A 21,586-nucleotide genomic window follows, 5' to 3' on the forward strand; every position below is an offset into this window, starting at 1 on the left:
TTTTTTTAAGGAACCTCCGTACTGTTCTCCATAGTGGCTGTATCAGTTTACATTCCCACCAACAGTGCAAGAGGGTTCCCTTTCTCCAAACCCTCTCCAGCATTTGTTGTTTGTAGATTTTCTGATGATGCCCCTTCTAACTGGTGTGAGGTGATACCTCATTGTACTTTTGATTTGCATTTCTCTAATAATCAGTAATGTTGAGCAGTTTTTCATGTGCTTCTTGGCCATCTGTATGTCTTCTTTGGAGAAATGTCTATTTAGGTTTTCTGCCCATTTTTCGATTGGGTTGTTTGTTTTTTTAATGTTGAGCTGCATGAGCTGTTTATATATTTTGGAGATTAATCCTTTGTCTGCTGATTCATTTGCAAATATTTTCTCCCATTCTGAGGGTTGTCTTTTTCTCTTGTTTGTAGTTTCCTTTGCTTTGCAAAAGCTTTTAAGTTTCATTAGGTCCCATTTGTTTGTTTTTATTTCCGTTACTCTAGGAGGTGGATCAAAAAAGATCTTGCTGTGATTTATGTCAAAGAGTGTTCTTCCTATGTTTTTCTCTAAGAGTTTTATAGTGTCCAGTCTTACATTTAGGTCTCTAATCCATTTTGACTTTATTTTTATGTATGGTGTTATGGAGTGTTCTAATTTCATTCTTTTACATGTAGCTGTCCAGTTTTCCCAGCACCACTTATTGAAGAGACTGTCTTTTCTCCATTGTATGTCCTTGCCTCCTTTGTCATAGATTAGTTGACCATAGGTGTGTGGGTTTATCTCTGGACTTTCTATCCTGTTCCATTGACCTATATTTCTGCTTTTGTGCCAGTACCCTACTGTCTTGATTACTGTAGCTTTGTAGTATAGTCTGAAGTCAGGGAGTCCGATTCCTCCAGCTCCGTTTTTTTCCCTCAAGACTGCTTTGGCTATTTGGGGTCTTTTGTGTCTCCATACGAATTTTAAGATTTTTTTGTTCTAGTTCTGTAAAAAATGCCATTGGTAATTTGATACGGATTGCATTGAATCTGTAGATTGCTTTGGGTAGTGTAGTCATTTTCACAATTTGATTCTTCCAGGTCAAGAACATGGTATATCTCTCCATCTGTCTGTATCATCTTTAATTTCTTTCATCAGTGTCTTATACTTTTCTGAGTACAGGTCTTTTACCTCCTTAGGTACGTTTATTCCTAGGTATTTAATTCTTTTTGTTGCAATGGTGAATGGGATTGTTTCCTTAATTTCTCTTTCAGATTTTTCGTTGTTAGTTTATAGGAATGCAAGAGATTTCTGTGCACTAATTTTGTATCCTGCAACTTTACCAGATTCATTGATTAGCTCTAGTAGTTTTATGGTGGCATCTTTAGGATTCTCTGTGTAGTATGATGTCATCTGCAAACAGTGACAGTTTTACTTCTTCCTTTCCAATATGTATTCCTTTTATTTCTTTTTCTTCTCTGATTGCTGTGGCTAGGACTTCCAAAACTATGTTGAATAATAATGACAAGAGTGGACATCCTTGTCTTGTTCCTGATCTTAGAGGAATTGCTTTCAGTTTTTCACCATTGAGAATGATGTTTGCTGTGGGTTTGTAGTATATGGCCTTTATTATGTTGAGGTACTTTCCCTCTGTGCCCACTTTCTGGAGAGTTTTTATCATAAATAGGTGTTGAATTCTGTCAAAAGCTTTTTCTGCATCTATTGAGGTGATCATAAGGTTTTTTTCCTTCAATTTGTTAATATGGTGTATCACTTTGGTTGATTTGCATATATTGAAGAATCCTTGCATCCCTGGGATAAATCCCACTTGATCATGGTGTTGTTGGATTCTGTTTGCTGAGGATTTTTGCGTCTATATTCATCAGTGATATTGCTCTGTAATTATCTTTTTTTGTAGTATCTTTGTCTGGTTTTGGTATCAGGGTGATGGTGGCCTCATAGGATGAGTTTGGGAGTGTTCCTTCCTCTGCAATTTTTGGAATAGTTTGAGAAGGATGGGTGTTAGCTCTTCTCTGAATGTTTGATAGAATTCATCTGTGAAGCCATCTGGTCCTGGACTTTTGTTTGTTGGAAGATTTTAAATCACAGTTTCAATTCCATTACTTGTGATTGGTCTGTTCATGTTTTGTATTCCTTCCTGGTTCAGTCTTGGAAGGTTATACCTTTCTAAGAATTTGTCCATTTCTTCCAGATTGTCCATTTTATTGGCATAGAGTTGCTTGTAGTAGTCTCTTAGGATGCTTTGTATTTCTGTGGTGTCGTAACTTCTCCTATTTCATTTCTAATTTTATTGATTTGAGTCCTCTCCCTGTTTTCCTTGATGAGTCTGGCTAATGGTTTATCAATTTTATCTTCTCAGACAACCAGCTTTCAGTTTTATTGATCTTTGCCATTTTCTTTCTTTCTTTTTTTTGCGGTATGCGTGCCGCTCACTGTTGTGGCCTCTCCCGTTGCAGAGCAAAGGCTCCGGACGCGCAGGCTCAGCGGCCATGGCTCACGGGCCCAGCCGCTCCACGGCATGCGGGATCTTCCCGGACCGGGGCACGAAACCGTGTCCCCTGCATCGGCAGGTGGACTCTCAACCACTGCGCCACCAGGGAAGCCCCTGCCATTTTCTTTGTTTCTATTTCATTTATTTCTGGTCTGATCTTTATGATTTCTTTCCTTCTGCTAACTTTGGGTTTGTTTGTTCTTTGTCTAGTTCCTTTAGGTGTAAGGTTAGATTGTTTATTTTAGATTTTTCTTGTTTCTTGAGGTAGGCTTGTATTGATACAAACTTCCCTCTTAGAACTGCTTTTGCTGCATCCCATAGGTTTTGGATCATCGTATTTTCATTGTCATTTGTCTCTAGGTGTTTCTTAATTTCCTCTTTGATTTCTTCAGTGATCTTTTGGTTATTTAGTAATGTATTGTTTAGCCTCCATGTGTTTGTGTTTTTTAACGTTATTTTTCCTGTAATTGATTTCTAATCTCATAGCGTTGTGGTCAGAAAAGATGCTTGATATGATTTCAGTTTTGTTAAATTTACTGAGGCTTGATTTGTGACCCAAGATGTGATGTATCCTTGAGAATGTTCCGTGTGCACTTGAGACGAAAGTGTAATCTGCTCTTTTTGGATGGAATGTGCTATAAATATCAATTAAATCTATCTGGTCTATTGTGTCATTTAAAGCTTGTGTTTCCCTATTAATTTTTGTTTGGATGATCTGTCCATTGGTATAAGTGAGGTGTTAAAAGTCCCCCGCTATTATTGTGTTACTGTTGATTTCCTCTTTTATAGCTGTTAGCAGTTGCCTTATGTATTGAGGTGCTCCTATGTTGGGTGCATATAGATTTATAATTGCTATATCTTCTTCTTGGATTGATCCCTTGATCATTATATAGTGTCCTTCCTTGTCTCTTTTAACATTCTTTATTTTAAAGTCTATTTTATCTGATATGAGTATTGCTACTCCAGCTTTCTTTTGATTTCCATTTGCATGGAATATCTTTTCCCATCCCTTCACTTTCTGTGTATATGTGTCTCTAGGGCTGAAGTGGGTCTCTTGTAGACAGCATATATATGGGTCTTGTTTTTGTATCCATTCAGCCAGCCTGTGTCTTTTGGTTGGAGCATTTAATCCATTCACATTTAAGGAAATTATCGTTATGTATGTTCCTATTACCATTTTCTTAATTGTTACGGGTTTGTTTTTTAGGTCCTTTTCTTCTCTTGTGTTTCCCACTTAGAGAAGTTCCTTTAGCATTTGTTGTAGAGCTGGTTTGGTGGTCCTAAATTCTCTTAGCTTTTGCTTGTCTGTAAAGCTTTTGATTTCTGTCAAATCTGAATGAGATCCTTGCTGGGTAGAGTAATCTTGGTTGTAGGTTCTTCCCTTTCATCACTTTAAATATATCATGCCACTCCCTTCTAGCTTGTAGAGTTTCTGCTGAGAAATCTGCTGTTAACCTTATGGGAGTTCCCTTGTATGTTATTTGTCATTTTTCCCTTGTTGCTTTCAATAGTTTTTCTCTGTGTTTAATTTTTGTCAGTTTGATTTCTATGTGTCTCGGCATGTTTCTCTTTGGGTGTATCCTGCCTGGGACTCTCTGCACTTCCTGGACTTGTGTGGCTATTTCCTTTCCCATGTTAGGGAAGTTTTCTACTATAATCTCTTCAAATATTTTCTCAGGTCCTTTCTCTCTCTTTTCTCCTTCTGGGACCCCTATAATGCAAATGTTGTTGTGTTTAATATTGTCCCAGAGGTCTCTTAGGCTGTCTTCATTTCTTTTCATTCTTTTTTCTTTATTCTGTTCCACAGCAGTGAATTCCACCATTCTGTCTTCCAGGTCACTTATCTATTCTTCTCCCTCAGTTATTCTGCTGTTGATTCCTTCTAGTGTAGTTTTCATTTCAGTTATTGTATTGTTCATCTCTGTTTGTTTTTTCTTTAATTCTTCTAGGTCTTTGTTAAACATTTCTTGCATCCTCTCAATCTTTGCCTCCATTCTTTTTCAGAGGACCTGGATCATCATCACCGTCATTATTCTGAATTCTTTTTCTGGAAGGTTTCCTATCTCCACTTAATTTAGTTCTTTTTCTGGGGTTTTATCTTGTTCCTTCATCTGGTACATAGCCCTCTGCCTTTTCATCTTGTCTCTCTTTCTGTGAATGTGGTCTTTGTTCCACAGCCTGCAGGATTGTAGTTCTTGCTTCTGCTCTCTGCCCTCTGGTGGATCTTGGCTGTCTTCTAAAGTCTCCTTCCTTAACACTGCATGTTCTATGCTTACTTACTTCAACCACGTGACTAACTTCACACCTCCTTTACTCTAATTAAGAGGGTATACAAACTGTGGTTACCAAGTTGGTTCCTCTTCTCCATTAATCTAACTAAAAGTACAAATAATATATTGTGTTTACTGAGCCTGTGGTTTTGAGTTTGATTTCTGCTGAAAGTATGCTGCTTGAGTATGGCTGAATTTCAGCCAACAGAAATAGGTATCTTTCCTTATAATTATACCTGTGGAAAAAATATCTATGCTTGGGACACAGATAATGTGCTTCAGAATAAAGTGCCTTTTGGAAGAAGGTTTAAACAATGTAACATGGGCGATCTGCCCAGAGAGCACTGTAAGTCATTTGGAAGCACTTTTGACACTTGGAAGCACTTTTGACAGTAAAATGAAGCATAGTGTTATTGCAGGTTAAGTTTACTTCTGTCACCAGCAGCTTCACTCTGCTTCTGTGAAAAAGGTGTTTTCTTTCCAAGCTTGCACACTGACTGGATGAACAAGGAGGGTTACTCTTCAGGTTCTGGTCTTGGATTCCACTTGCTCTTCACCTCAGTTTTTCTAGGTCAGGGATTTATGGAAAGAATTGACAACAGTAGTTCGTCACTTTAGTTGTCTGCTCTTCCCATGCCTGCATGTTTGCACTTGCTTTGCCACCTTGCGCCTCAGTCCTTGCACTTTGTAGTGTTAGACGCCCGAGATTCTATCATGTACCTCTCAGGATACAGAGTTGATATGCAATGGAGATCAGGTCTATGTGCTTTGATTACTATTTTCCTGTTAGGGCCAATCTTAAGGGAGTTATATTCCAGAGGGCTGGGGCATGTAGAAATCAATGAGAAAATGGCATCTGAAGTAACTGACAAGCTTATAATATATCCAAGTAGCAGAGATTATATTGGCAGCAAGGCTGATTTCCATCTTCCCTTTTGCCTCTGCTGGGGCTCCTGCGGTTGATAAAGTGAGGTAAGATTACCTTAAATGGTTGATCAAGTAACTCCTTAGGTCCCCTGCCTTTGCTGGGGTCCTTTATAACTAAGATGACCATATATCCTGGTTTACTTGGGACCATCCCAACATCCTAGTACAATTATTAGTGCTCCTTTCATTCTTGAAAAGGTCCTAGTTTGGATTATAAGTCACATGGCCACCTGCTCATGATTGTCCGAGTTGTCTGGCACTCAGGTAGAACCAAAGCCCTAGTCTCTTAACACCTCCCATTCACTGTTGAATGCCTCTGCTGGAAAAGCTTCCAAGCCCCCATTCTCCCCACGTCAGGTCTTTCAACTGCCACTTTTAAGGTACTAAATTGAATCTGAGAGGCAGAGTGGTTGGTTAGTCATTTGTCTCCTCCTTGTCCTCTTATTAGAAAGAAAAACAAACAAAAAGGCTAAAACCATTTAGAAAATGGTAGATCCAGAGGCTAGTAAGTTACCCCTTCCTTTCTATGTACTTCTTCTTATAGTTCTTGTTCTACTGTTCACTTGCTGTACATTCTTTTTTCTTTCTTTTTTTCTTTTTAAGTCTTCCTGTGGGTTGATGTTTTTTGCAGAGTTGATTTTGAGGAAAGATGTTTTGACGAATGATTCTCCACTGAGTTGGAGTTTTTTTCCTAAGGTGTTTTTAACCCAAAGTGATATAATACTAAAACCATGCTAAAGGCTTAGTTTTGTGGAGTATCTATCTAGCACCATATACATTTGGAATAAAAGTTGGCCCCCTCAAGTGTATAGGTTGGCGCGGTGAAGAGTTTTCGGGGATTGTAGTTTTTCAGATATGTGGGCAGTTGGCTGTAGAATATCTTTGGTGTTGTGTAATGTCATCATTAAAGAAGTTTAAGAGATCTGGCCTAGAGTCCTGATTTCACCCTTCCGTGATCTTAGGCTGCTGATGTTCTCCCTCTGTGGAATCATACAGTTTAATTGCTGGAAAGGACTAATGATCATCTAATTGAAGCCTTTAATTTTACATATAAGGGCATAAAGGAGCAAAGAGGTAAAGTGATTAGCCCAGTAGCTCACAACTAGTAAGTAGTACAAGCAAGATTAAAATCTGGGTCTTCTGACCTGGTCCCTCAGTACGGAAAATTATGAGGTTCTGCATTTATAAAGGACTTACTCAAGTAAGTGGCTTACTTCACCAGTACATTCTGTCTGCAGTTTTATTGTCTCTGAACATGGTTGTTTTGATTAAGTTGGTAGTGCCTCATTATTTTGCAGATGAGTAGTAGAGATTTTCCAGGGGGAGGCAGACTGTCACTGTGGCTGACTCTCCAGTTTTAATTCTTAGCCTGCCTATACTTCCTTACTTTAAAAGGTTTTCCAAGAACATTACTCAGAAGAAGGAATTTTTGCAAATCCAGATACCCGTCAGAGTCTTATTACACAACTTTCCTCATTCTGAATTTCCATTCAAGTCTTGTATCTAAATTCCAGTTGTATCTTTCATGTTACTCCTTAAAGCCAAGTGACTAATTGGAGTCTCTGAGGATTGTTGTTTCTTTCTTTTTAGGTGTCTTAACCATGTTTGATGGCCTAGTACAGATACCTTATCGCTTGCTGCCGTAGGTGGCTGAAGCATGTTTTGCCTTAGACATACTGGCAAGAAACAACTGAAATTGGCATGTTTGGCAACCAGGTTCAAGCAGCCCTTGATTTTAGTCTCAGAGTTGACCTCTCTGTTTATACCTACTCTTGGGTGGATATTGTGTACCTTCCTGGAAGGACTAAGCATTGGTGCCTGCTTTGGTTCAATTTTTAGAAATAGCCCAAGAAGAGAGAAGAAAGCTTTATTATGTTGTTACTGTTGCTTATGCAAGGAATTTTGCAGAAGTTATGCAGGCAATCTTCTTATTTAAAAAAAGAAAAACTTAAAAATCAGAAACTTCTCAGATTGAATGAAGAGCATCTGTGCTTTAATGAGGAGAGTGTATTGTACAGGTTAGTTCTGTAGGGCAGAAGAAGTGAGACTGGACATGAAGACAGTCTGTGGTCTGGGAGTACCTCAAAATAAATGCATCATCCACTATCATAACTTCCCTGTAAATCCTTACTGTTGTTGAGGATCTGTTTTTAGCCCTAGCTCTATTTGAGGATCTTTTTGTTCTTTGATATTTTAGAATTCCATACTTTACCGTTGAGAATTTCCTGTTGAATCATACAAGTTATCAGAATATGGCACTTATAAGACAGACTTCCCACTTATTCATAAGTTTTTAAAATGTCATGTATTAATTATGGGAAATTTGGAAAATACATATTTAAAGAAAGAAGTATCCCACCTACTCAGGATGACCATTTTAGACACCTGGGACATATTTTATTTAGACTTTTTGTATTTAAATGTACATATTTTAAAAATAAAATTGGAATTAGGCCATCTCTGCTGTTTTATCTTTTTTTCTTAATATTGACATTTTTTTTCATATGTCGTTGAGTATTTTCAAAAGCAGAGTCTCTCAACCTCAACGCTGTTGATGTTTTGGGCCGGATAGTTCTTTGTTATAGGCGGCTGTCCTGGGCATTGTAGGACATTTTGCAGCATCCCTGGCCTAAGACTATATGTGTATGCCAGTGGCAGCTCCCCAGTTGTGACAACCAAAAATGTCTCCAGGTATTGCTGAATGCTCCGTGGGGGGGGCAGTATCACCTGGTTGAGAGCCACAATTCTAAAGCAAAAATTCTCAAACTCTTTGGCTTCAGTGAAAAAGACAAATAACATTTTAGTGTTACTGTAAAAGTAGTTTCGACTTAGCAGGCCTCCTGGGGTTTGTGGAACATATTTTGAGAACTGTTCTAATGTATGATATATTATGGCAGCACTGTATCCTGTCAAGGGCCTACATCAGAATTTAACCAGTTCCCTCTCATTCTATTTATTTTTTGCTTTTATCACAATTCTTGTAACTAAACCTTTGCAAAAACTTTTTTTTTTTCCTGAGAATAAAATCTTAGAAATGGGATTCTGGATCAAAGTTTTTTTATAATTTATAAAATACATTTGATATATATTTGTCCTCTGAGATGGTTGAATTAATTTATTTATACTTGTACCACTGTATTATTAGACTGCATCATGGCTATTGTTGGGCATCATTTAATCTTTGCTATTCAGTCAATATGTGAAGATGGTATTAAAAATTTTTATTATTACTGAAGTTCTCATATAACTGGACTTGATTATTAGTGAGGCTGAATATTTTTGTCTTAAGTTTTGGCCATTTGTAGTCTTCCTTTAGGCTGATTACAGTGTAACTGATAAGATTGCAGCTTTCTTTGTTAAAATGGTCACATTCTCCTAATGCCTTTAGAGATTAATCCCTAGTTACTCTGTTTGTGTTTGAGTGTGTGTCAAATCACAACCTCAGGTTTAGAGTCCCCCTCTTAAGGAAATAGGTAGTAGAGGTGCCTGGTAAACTACTGTCTAAATTTCAGAAGTTTGAGCCCCACCTTTTTGACTTTTGTCATATTTCAGGGGTATCATCTGTGCTATTTAACATTTTTTTCTAAATTGACTCCTTAAAACAATATTTGAAAGGAAACTTTATATTATTATAATGTCTATGAAATCATGGGTTTAATGGTCTAGGTTTCTTTTTCCTAATACACATTAAAATACATAATTGTTAAAATCATTTCTCTACTTTCTGAAATCATCCAGTGACCTCTGCTTACTACATTTTAGGAAGAACAGGTGCTTTGGAATCAGACATCTTGGATTTGAATCTCACTTTGCCTCTAACTGATGGTGTGCTCTTGGATAGGCGAGTTTACCTCTTTGTGCCTTAGTTTCTTCATTGGCAGAAAGGGGATGTTGGAGAAGATGATCTGTTAGGTGTCTTCCAACTCTACTCTGTGATTCTGATGTGTATTCCTTTCTCTATTTCTGCTCAGGAATTTGAGACATTGTCTAGGGGTTGGTGTGCTGGCTTAGGATTTAAAAACCCTAGCTCTGTTAAACCCCACTGCTACTAATCATTTAATTTTAGAGAAACTATTTTATTTCCTAGGGTTCTAGCTATCTCTTTAGGGTATTGCTGCTACTTTAATTTCTGCTTCTCATTTAATGTCAGGTGATTCAAGCAAGGAGTCAAGGCTTCCATCATTGAGGCACACCAGTGCCTCACCCTTCACATCCTTAAAATGGGGATAATGTTTCTGCCTTACTTGCCTAATTGGACATGTGGAAAAATGAAATAATAGGTAGATGAGTAGAATCAGTTTTCAGGAAAAAGGTACTAGGTAAGAGCAGCTTATTAGCAGAAGTATCACTCCTGTGGCTACTTCTGTAGTGAAGAGCAAACTTGTGTGATACCACCTCTCCTTATCTCTCCATACCTGCCTGCATTTGCCATTTGATTTTTTTTTTTATTTCCTGATTTAGGAAGTACCATTGGACCCCAGTTTTGTGACCTTGGGCAAATCACCCCATTTTAACTTATCCATGGGCTAATTGCAGCCTGCACTGAGGCCTGCATTCAGCCTGCAAAAATCAGGTTGCTATCTTCTCTTAAAAAATTGGAAGATCTGGCTGACTTAAGCCTGCACTCTGCTGTGGCAGTAACTGGCTGGAGCTGAGTAGTGGCTTTCCTTTAAAAAGGGTTGTGTAACCTCTAGTCTGCTATTTAATCTGGCAGGTTTCACTCATTTGCTTTGCTACCTGGCCCCTGTTGTACTTGAGAGGCTGGATTGTATTGTGGTAAGGAGCACCGTCTCTGGAGACAGATTACCTGGATTCAGATCCCAGCTTCCATTCTTGGTAGCTGTGCACCTTCAGGTTATTTAGTTTTTCTGTAGTTTCATCTGTATAATAAGGATAACACTACCTGCTTCATAGGGCTGTTAAGAGGATTTGAAGAGCCACTACATGTAAAACCCTTAGGATAGTCCCTGACCCAGAGTAAATTTAGCTGATGTTAGCTATTGTTGGAGTTCAAATAGCATAATAATTAGCTAACATTTATCTAGCTTGTATTGTGTATCAGGCAGTGGGCCAAGCCCTTCACACAGATCTATCATTAATCCTAACATAACACTGTAGAATAGAGAGTTATTTTTTCAGTTTTGCAGATGAGAGGGTACAATTCAGAGTGGTTAAGTAACCTGTCTAAAGGTACATGGCTAGTAAGTGGGTAGCAACACTGACAGTTGAACCTATGTTTTTCTAAATTAATTTATTTTAAATTAATTTTTATTGGAGTATACTTGCTTTACAATGTTGTGTTAGTTTCTACTGTAGAGCAAAGCTAAGCCTGTGGTTTTGAATGCTATGCTGTGCTGCCTCACACTACATCCATCTCTAAAGTAGGTTTAATTGCAGAATTGGCATGCTTGGGTAAACAGAGATTAGTGCTCTTAATGTTTTTGTAAGTGATTTGAGGAGAGAATGCATATAAATAGCCCCAATTTATATACGACATTAGTTCCTTCAAGTAGTGGAATGCCAAACCAATGGAAATAAGCTGCAGGCAACTCTTTGGGTGGAATGAGTGAGCAGAAGAGTGGTAACTGAATTTCAGGGTAGGTAAGTATAAAACAATACATAAAGAAAAATAACAGACTATTTGTAGAATGATGTGCTCCAAGATATTCAGTAAGAGAATCATTTTAGTCTATTATTTGAAGGTAGAAATGGCCAACACATATTTCATACCCATTAGGATAGCTATTATCAAAAAACCAAAAAATCAGAAACAGAAAATAACAAGTGTTGATGAGACATGGAAAATTGGAACCCTGTGCATTGCTGGTGGGAACGTAAAACGATACAGCTGCTGTGGAAAACAGTATGGCAGTTCCCCAGAAAATTAAACATAGAATGTTACCAAATGATCCAGGAATTTCATTTTTGGGTGTATACCCAAAAGAATTGATAGCAGGAACTTGAACAGGTATCTGTACAGCCATGTTCATAATAGCATTACTCACAATTGCCAAAAAAGTGGGAGCACTCTAAATGTCTGTCAACAGATTAATGGATAAAACGTGGAATATACATCCAAAAGAATATTATTCAGCCTTAAAAAGGAATGAAATTCGGGACTTCCCTGGTGGTCCAGTGCTTCAGAATCTGCCTTCCAATGCAGGGGACGTGGGTTTGATCCCTGGTCAAGGAACTAAGATCCCACATGTTGCGGGGCAGCTAAGCAGCACACTCTAGAGCCCACGCGCCACAACTAGAGAGAAGCCCACGCACCACAACAAAGATCCCGCGTGCTGCAACTAAGACCCTATGCAGCCAAACAAATTAATTTTTTTAAAAAATCCAGTCTTTTTTTTAAAAAAAGGAATGAAATTCTGGTACATGCAGCAACATGGATAGACCTTGAAGACATTATGCTAAATGAAATAAGCTAGTCATAAAAGAACAAATATTGTATGAGTCCATTCATATGAGGTACCTAGAGTAGTCAAATTCATAGAGACAGAAATGGTGTCTCTAGAGGTTGAATGGTGGTTGCCAGGGGAGGGGGGAGGCAGGAATGAACAGCTGATACTTTAATGGATATGGAATTTCAGTTTGGGAAGATGAAAAGTTCTGGATGGATGGTGCTTTTCTTCCCTGCGTAAAGCTGTGAAACATCCTCACTTGGAATTGTAAGTAGTGTTCTGGCCTCTTACACTTTGGTAGAAAGGATACACCTTGGTTTTAGGCTCCAGGCCTAGCTTCTTAGATTGTTAGCAAGTCATTTTGTCTCTCTGATCCTCATCTGGAAAAAGGGTTATATAATCCTTACCTCGCAAGTGAAGATATATGTGAATAAACTTTTATACAAAAGTTAATTATTTTCAACTTTGGGGAAATAACAAAACAGACTTATTTCTCATATACTGATGTAGCTGGGCTGTATGCCACATAGGCTGCACCTCTATATCTCCATGCTTCTTCTTAGAGCTCAAGGAGAGGTATGGTTGTCACAAAAAGAGGTTTGGCTCCGCAGAGTGGCGATTACACACATGGAGAAGAAGGAATAAATAGGCTGAGAAGAAAGCCAGGCTGCTTGATATCCTTTAAATCTTTGCAGGTTAAAAAAATAAACAAAACTGCAGCAGTATAAAAGTGCATTAAGTAAAATTCCTATCCCCAAGAGTAACTTCTGTTAACCATTTTACATTTGCCCTTCCATGTACAAATTAGTGTATTCTTTTGTTTTATTAAAATACATCATGCTGTTCATACTCTAACGCCACCTAAAACAAGAGTTTGGAAGATTGGGACAAATTCTTGGAGGATACTTAAGAGAAACTAGGATGTTTTAAGGAGTGTATATACCTAATAAATGACACACTGGGCTAATAAGTGCTTTTATATTTATTATCTCACCCAAACACATAACAACCCTGGGAGATAGTTGGCATTTTCTTCATTTTACAGTCATAAAATTGAAGCTAGAGTAGTAGAATAACTCGCCTAGGACACATGGGTGGTGAAACCAGGATTTGAATCCAGACACTTTTATTCAAAAGCTTGCACTTCCTGTACCACCTTTGCTGCCTACAAAGATGGAACCCTAAACCCTGAATCTAATCCCACTGTGTCATTTTTTAAAAGAAAATGTTTTGAATGGTTAACACAGTCACTAACACTGCATCATAGTGATTATGCCATATCAGAAGAGACAGAGCTGCCTCATGCTTTTTTTTTTGCCTGCATAATACATAGTATATATATGAACAGTAAACTTTTTGCATTTTTAAAATTGTGGTACAACATACATAATGCAAAATTTACCATTTTATTTTATTTTTTGGCCCTGCCACGCAGCTTGTGTGATCTCAGTTCCCCGACCAGGGATTGAACCCAGGCCACCTCAGTGATAGCCCTGAATCCTCACCACTAGGCCACCACGGAACTCCTTTTTTTAAATTTACCATTTTAACCATTTTTTTTCTTTCTTTCTTTCTTTTTTTTTCGGTACGCGGGCCTCTCACTGTTGTGGCCTCTCCCGTTGCGGAGCACAGGCTCCGGACGCGCAGGCTCAGCGGCCATGGCTCACGGGCCCAGCCACTCCACGGCATGTGGGATCTTCCCGGACCGGGGTACGAACCCGTGTCCCCCACATCGGCAGGCGGACCCCCAACCACTGCGCCACCAGGGAAGCCCTTTAAGTTTTTCTTTTTCTTTTTTTTCATTTTAACCATTTTTAAGTGTACTGTTTAATAGCATTAAGTACATTGACATTGTTGTACAACCATCACCACCATCCATCTCCAGAACCTTTTCATTTTGCAGAACGGAAACTCTGTACCCATTAAACAACAGCTCCCCATTGTTCCTCCCCCAGCCCCTGGCCCCCACCATTTCTACTTTATGTCTCTATGATTTGACTACTCTAGGTGCTTCATATAAGTGGAATCATACAGTTTTTGTCCTTTTGTGTTTGGCTTATTTCACTGAACACTATTTAATGAGACTTAGTTTGATGGACATGTAAATGTCTTTTGCTCTACAAACAATGTTGTACTGCAGGAGCATTTGATCCCGACTTTCAGAGTGCTCTCTCAGATCTGTCCTGTGCTTGGCTGACTTTGAGGAAACCCAAAGCGAATTCTTTCCTTCTGTGCCTCAGCTTTTCTGGACTTTTCTTATTTTAAGAAGAATGTTAAATAATTTCTTTTGTTAACAGCACGGCGTGAGAGCTTGCAGACTTTCTGCTTATAGCTCACAAGCCACTGGAAAAGAGTAATATTTAAATATAAAGTCTTTCTGTATACAGAGCTGCTGCCACAATGTGATTATAGTACATTTTAGGATGAATTGGTCAGTTTGATACAGAATTAAATCAACCCAAGATGACCAGCATAAGTAGCTGTACTCTCTTGGGATTCTCAGCTGGGTTGAAGCTAAGCAGTGGTTTGTGAGGAAACCAGGCTTAGAAGGCCTGCCCTCTCCTTGTCCCTTGCCTGGCACTGGCACTAAGCAGAAAGGTCTTGCCTTCCTAAGAGGTCCTGGTGCTCCCCCTGAAGTGTCTGAGAGGCCAACCCCACAAGCACCCAACTGCTGCCAGACTCACGGAGCCGGCTTAAAGGATCATACTCTTCCCTTGGATTGTTTGCAGGTCAGACAGTCTCTCTCTGTGGGACTCTACAATACATCTTTGGTTTTTTGAACTGACCAGGTGACTCACAGAGACAGAACTGTAGAGCTTTTTTCATGTTCTAAACTGATTTATCCTTGCTTCACCAGCCCTCCTTTGTGGGGTCAGAGTTTTGGGCACAGCTGTTCTGCTCTCTCTACTGGCTTAAAAGCAGCCCAGCAATTTCAGATTATGCCTCAGTTTGCACCGTTGGTGTTTTTTGCCAACACGTGGTTGAAAAGTGTCATCTTTACACAGGGCTCGTAATACTTTGCCTAAGGAAATGGGGGTGGGAGGGGCATGTGCACCTTACATCTTCTGACACTGACCTTGAGGGCAAAGCAGAGGAGGTAGGCCCTGCCATAGCGATAATTTCTGCCTCAGTGATTCCAATCTTCTGTGGACTTGGGCTGTCATCATCATTTTAGGTACTAAGGACAAATCATTTTATTTTATTTTTAATTAATTAATTTATTCATTTATTTAATTTTTGGCTGCATTGGGTCTTCACTGCTGCACAGGGGTTTTCTCTAGCTGCTGAGAGCAGGGGCTACTCTTTGTTGTGGTGCATGGGCTTCTCATTTTGGTGGCTTCTCTTGTTGTGGAGCACAGGCTCTAGGTGCACAAGCTTCAGTAGTTGTGGCACACAGGCTTCAGTAGTTGTGGCTCGCGGGCTCTAGAGCACAGGCTCAGTAGTTGTGGCGCACGGGCTTAGTTTCTCTGCAGCATGTGGGATCTTCCCGGACCAGGGCTCGAACCTGTGTCCCCTGCATTAGAAGGCGGATTCTTAACCACTGTGCCACCAGGGAATCCCCAGGACACATCGTTTTAAATTGATCTCAAGGCACTCTACAAATAACCATTCTTTTAAAATCAGAAAGAATTTATTTGGCAAAATTAAATCTAGAATGAGCATTGAAGATAATGCTGACTGGATGATAGGGGAAGATCCTTTGGCTGAGAATGGTTATGACTTTGAGCGCATAGGTATAGATATTCTGTTTTCTTTTTTATTGAACTTTTTTTTTTTTTTTTTAAGCTGCTGCAGTTCAAGAGAGGTTGTACTGCCTGCATAGGTCTTAATGAACAAACACAGAGGTGCCCACAGTTATATTTCTTTGCTATGGGTATCCCAGCACATCCTGGAGAGTCTTATTTTCTTTTTCTATCATGAACATTAAAAATATATATATTTATTTATTTTATGGAAATGTGCAAGCATATACAAAAATGTAGTGTACCCATCTACAACAATTATCAACATTTTATTAATCACCTATCCCCCTACTTTTTATTTTCTGGAATATTTTAAAGGAAATTACAGATTTTTGCCATTTCACCCACTTCAGAATGTACCCCTAACTGATAAGAACTTTTTTCTTTTTTAACATGATCACAGTACTGTTACTATATCTCATAGATGTAACAATGTCATGAAATACTTAAACATAAAGAAGAGAAGTATCAATCAGATTTGACAAAGTGTTGACAGTTTGTTAAATTTTCTTCTAATCTATTGTTTTTTTTTAAAGGAAATAAAACTTTACAGGTACATTTGAAGTCCTCTTTTGTTATTTGTGTGTTCATAAATAATATGGTATTGTTTTGCATATTTAAAACTATATACTTAATGTTTTTCTTTACGTATCCTTCTGAAACTTGTTTTTATTACTTAATACTAGGTTTTCAAGATGTATTCATTTCAGTACACGTATCTGTAGCTCATTTTAAATGCTGTATAGTGTTCCATTGTGCTTAGATTTCATTCGTGTTTGTATTCCAGTCGGTTTTATCAGTTTATATATTGATGGATATTTATGTTATCTACCTTTTTTTTTTTTGCTATTATGAACAGTGAGGCAGTGAACATTCTTTTGTACATTTCTTTGTGCCATTTTGTAAGAAGGTATCTAAATTATAATTTACATTTCCCTGATTAATACAGAGGTTGATATCCTCTATAATTTCTGTTGGCCATTTGGTTTTCCTCTTCTGTAGTTGTCATATTTGCCTCTTTTCCTAGTTGTTTTCAAAGTTGATTTGTAGGAATTCTTTGTATGTTCTTTATAATAAGCCATTATCAGCTTTGTGCATTGCTAGAATCTTTATAATTTCAGGAAAGCCTTTCCTGGTCCCTGTCCCTGCTCCTTCTGTGTACTCCACTTAAGTTGCTTTCTGTTTTTATTCCTGTGGTCCTTTGTTTTATTCTTACCTACTCATTTTTGAGTTGTGCTACCAAGTCAGAGAATCCTTTCAGTTGTCCATCAGCTGAATTTGCTTTGTCAGTTACGGTTTGTTTTTCATTCTATAAGGCAAGCAATCCAGAATAGTGGTTAAGAGAGTGGGGAGTCTTAACTGCTTGCTTTTGAATCTTGGCTCAACCACTTTACTTACTGTTGTGACCTTGGCAGATTACTTAACTCTCTTGTACTTGACTTTATAATCTGTAAAACCCATGCGAGTAGAGCTGTTATGATCCCAGTTTTGTATTTGATGAAACTCAGGCTCAGGGAGATTAGATTAGAAACATGAGTAAGTTGAAGAAACATGTGGGCCTCTTTATCTTTTAATTTTTCACTTTTGATAGAGACATGGGCACAGAGAAATATTTCTCTAAATATAAGATATAAAGTAACAAAAACAGTGCCAAGTCCCTGACCTGTGGCCTCAAGTGTTGGGGAAAAACAGTAAGAGTAGAGACTATGTAGAACTAAAGTGCCCATGGCCTGTCTAAATCTATTAATAGGGAGGAAAACCCCTTTATGCCATTTTTCATGAAAATAAAACAACAAAAACCCAAAGCTTATTTTCATGACCTTAACTTATAAGAGACATAGAATTTAGAAAACCATCCCAGGCCAGAGAACTCATAGTTGAATTAGGCAGATCATAAACACAGAACATTGTGGACCATACTTAAGGGATCATTCCCTTAAGGGTTGACAGTGAAATACTTTGGAGGAGGACACAGGACTTGATTTTGACGGACAATGGAAGGAAGAAGGATCTCAAGAAACAAAGGAACTCAAGAAATGAAGGCAACTTCTTTCTAGGGGAGGGAGAATAAGTATGATTTGGCTACTATGTTTTCTACTGATTTTTTTTCCTACTAAAAGAGGAAATATGTTTATGGCAAAATGTCAAGTAGTAAAGGAAGGTATAAAGTAAAAATTAAAACATAAAATTTTCCAATGGTATATACCCAAAGGAACTGAAAGTAGGGACTTGAACAGATATTTGTACATCCATATGCTCTTAGCAACGTTATTCACAATAGCCAAAAGATGGAAACAACCTAAATGTCCATAGATGGATGAATGGACTAAAAAAAATAACGGTATGTGTGTAATGAAATATTACTCAGCCTTACAAAGAATGAAATTCTGATACGTGCTACAATATGGATGAACCTTGAAGACATTATGCTAAGTGAATAAGCCAGACACAAAAGGACAAATGTCTGATTCCACTTATATGGGAGTACCTAGAGTAATCAAATTCATGGAGGCAGAAAGTAGAATGGTGGTTACTGAGCACTGGGGAGAGTTATTGTTTATTGGGTACAGAGTTTCAGTTTGGGATGATGTAAAAGTTCTGGAGATGGGTAATGGTGATGGTTGTACAACACTGCAAATATACTTAATGCCACTGAATTGTATGCTTATAAATGGTTAAAATGGTGCATTTTCTGCTATTTATATTTTACCACAATGTAAAGTCTCCAAACAATTCTAGCCTAGAGGTGGTGTCCACTAAAAACTTCTTTTGTAGCCATCTAGATTTGCAAATACAAGCATAGATATGCAAGCATAAGCATATTCATTCAATGTCTGCTCTTTGGGACATTCATTTAGGTGCTGGGAATTCTGCAGTGAACAAAACTGACAAGGTTCCTGCTGTATTGGAGCTTTTTAAAAATTTGTTTTACACAAATGGATGTTGGTATGCATACTGTTTTACACCTCATTTTTTCCCCTAACAAAGACCTTTGGTCATCTTTCTGAGTTAGTTCTTAGAGATCTACTGATTGAATGGTAGCATGGTATGCCCTTGTTACGGATGTGATATAATTTGTGGCTATTATATTGCATGGAGGAGGGGAGGCAGAGGTATAGAGCTTACTATGGCTTGCTGCCCATGTTTGCTCCTGTTGTAAGTTAAATTTTTATTCGGAATATAATATAGGTTTGTTGTAAAGAGTCAAGCAGGGCTTCCCCAATGGCGCAGTGGTTGAGAATCTGCCTGCCAATGCAGGGGACGCGGGCTTGATCCCTGGCCCGGGAAGATCCCACATGCTGCGGATCAACTAAGCTCGTGTGCCACAACTACTGAGCCTGTGCTCTAGAGCCCGTGAGCCACAACTACTGAGCCCGCGTGCCACAACTACTGAAGCCCGCGCGCCTAGAGCCCATGCTCCACAATGAGAGAAGCCACTGCAATGAGAAGCCCGTGCACCGCAACGAAGAGTAGCCCCTGCTCGCCACAACTAGAGAAAGCCCGCGTGCAGCAATGAAGACCCAACACAGCCATAAATAAATAAATAAAATTAAAAAAAAAAAGAGTCAAGCAGTGCCAAATCTATAAAGTAAAAGTAGAAACCCTCTTAATCTGTCCTCTACCTCTCTTTTAATCCTATTCCCTGGAAGTAGTAACCACTGTTTACAGCCCATTGTTCATCCTTCCAGATGTGTATAATGCATTTGCAAATATAAAGAATATGTAGAGCATGTATCTTCTCATTCTCCAGGAGCTGGCTCATGCAGTATAATATTGCTCATTCAACTCAGACTATTGAGAATTATGCAGAGGAAAGAGCTGGACTGAGCTTCATGAGAGCCAAGTTCTGTCTTAACCCTGCTACTGTGACAGGCAATTCCTCCTCAGTTGTCATTTGTCTGGTGTCCCATAGTCAGTGAGATCACATCAAGGAGAGTGCTTTGGAAACTATTATGGTATAAATACTAGCATATTTAGAGTTCTTTGATTGCAAGCAGTAGAAACCAACTCAGGTTCTGTTAGACAAAAAAAAAGGTGGGGGGACATTAGTGGAAGGATTTTAGGTAGCAAATGAAGAAATATTTAAACAGCTGGGTCTCTGGAAATTCAGAAATTTCTCTGTATCTGTTCAAGATGTAATTTCTGGGGAAAAGTGAGTGGCTTAGAGGCCATGTGTCTACTGATGGTTAAGGGGGTAGAGTTCTGGGTTTATGTGTCCCATCAGAATCTCACAGAGTTGGGAAGATGCAGTTTTGGAAAGTATGGGATTCAGGCTGGCAAAACCAAATGTCAGCCTTGAAATGTCAGCTCTTTTAACTCTAGATTCTTACTCACCTCTCAAGGAGGAGATGATCGCCGGGTTCTACTATGGCACATGGAACAAGCTATCCACTCCAGAGTTAAGCCCATACAGCTGAAAGGAGAGCATCATTCCAACATTTTTTGCCTGGCTTTCAACAGTGGGAACACCAAAGTATTCTCTGGAGGTGAGAAGATTTCCCCTTGGGAAATTGTGGCTGGGATTTCAGATAAAGGAGTGCTAAAATTATTCCTTAATTTTCCTTCCTTTATCTCATTGAGTTGTGGAATTACTGTTTTCCCATAGCTTGTCTTCTCTGTATTACAGCAGTTTAGACACATGTATTAGACTAATGTCTGTCTGTCCTTTCTCTCCTTTGCTCTTGTTCTTTCTCTCTTTTTTGGTAGAAAACTTTTCACATTGCAGTCTGATACACAGAAACATGTTAGAAAGAGTACTTAACCTTAGTATGTGTGGTACACTCTGATTTTTTTTTTTTTCCTATTCTATTCTGTTTTGTTTTTAAAGATTTTAAAGGTTGTGACTCAAATTGGTGTTATGACCCATGGGTGGCTCCTGTGTGAAAAAACGTTGTGTTGGGGTATAATTGGAATGGCTTTTGCTCAAGCCAGCCTCTTGATGATGGCATTCATCAGTCACACTCCTTTCTGACCACTACATTTCTAGCCCTGACCTCTCTTCTGCACTGCAGATTTCCCCACTGAATATCTACCTTTGTTTTCCAAAAGTAATTTAAATCCAGCAGATCTAAAACTAAGATTATTAGTCCTTCTCCCCTGCACAATATTTCCTCTTGTTTCCTGGTTTCCCTTTCTCGGTTATTATCATCATTCAACTAATTATGTAAGTTGTTAGGTTTAACTTTTAAGAAACTGCTGACATTGGAGCATTTTCACCTTACAAAAATGACAGTTTCATATGGTTCAGTCTAATAGAAATCTCAAAGTCAGCTTCAGACCTGCCTTTCTTTCATTTTCACATCTTGTATGTCACCAACTACACTGTCAGATCTATTTTGGAAGCCTCACATCCATCCTTTAGTTTCTGCTCTCTTGCTATACCGACTGCTCTGATTCAGGTCCTCATCTTTGGCCTGGACTACTGCAGTGTCCTGCTGTGATTTCTGCTACCGGTATCTAACTCTCCTTATTCACTGCTTATACGAGTTTTCTTCAACCATGTGGACCTTTGACCCTACATGTCCATCCACAGGATAAAGCCTCAATCCAGTCTGCCTATCTGGCCTCATCTTCCTCCCCTGCATCTTGTGCTCTAATTCACTAAATCACTTGTCATCTTAAGTGCTCTGTGCCTTTTGCCCATACTGTTCCTCCATAGGCCATGATTAGTTGTCCAGACCCCACCAATTCCCGTAAGTCTTCCATCGGTAAGAGTTTTGAGTTATTTGAGTTTCTATTCAAGTGTCTCCTTCCCCATAAAAA

At 38.7% G+C, this 21,586-nt stretch overlaps 1 protein-coding gene across 5 annotated transcripts in view; it reads left to right on the forward strand.

The window, feature by feature from the left end:
* The window catches only part of DCAF5 (DDB1 and CUL4 associated factor 5), a 94,865-nt gene that overhangs the window by 7,579 nt on the left and 65,700 nt on the right, over window positions 1–21,586 (forward strand). For all 5 annotated transcript variants that reach the window (XM_067732340.1, XM_067732317.1, XM_067732323.1 and 2 more), the window contains one exon: window positions 20,167–20,310. In XM_067732340.1, the coding sequence (XP_067588441.1) occupies window positions 20,167–20,310 (144 nt within the window). The remainder of the gene's footprint in view (window positions 1–20,166; window positions 20,311–21,586) is intronic.

This window comes from Pseudorca crassidens, chromosome 1 (genome assembly GCF_039906515.1).
Source record: "Pseudorca crassidens isolate mPseCra1 chromosome 1, mPseCra1.hap1, whole genome shotgun sequence".
NCBI classification, from domain to species: domain Eukaryota; kingdom Metazoa; phylum Chordata; class Mammalia; order Artiodactyla; family Delphinidae; genus Pseudorca; species Pseudorca crassidens.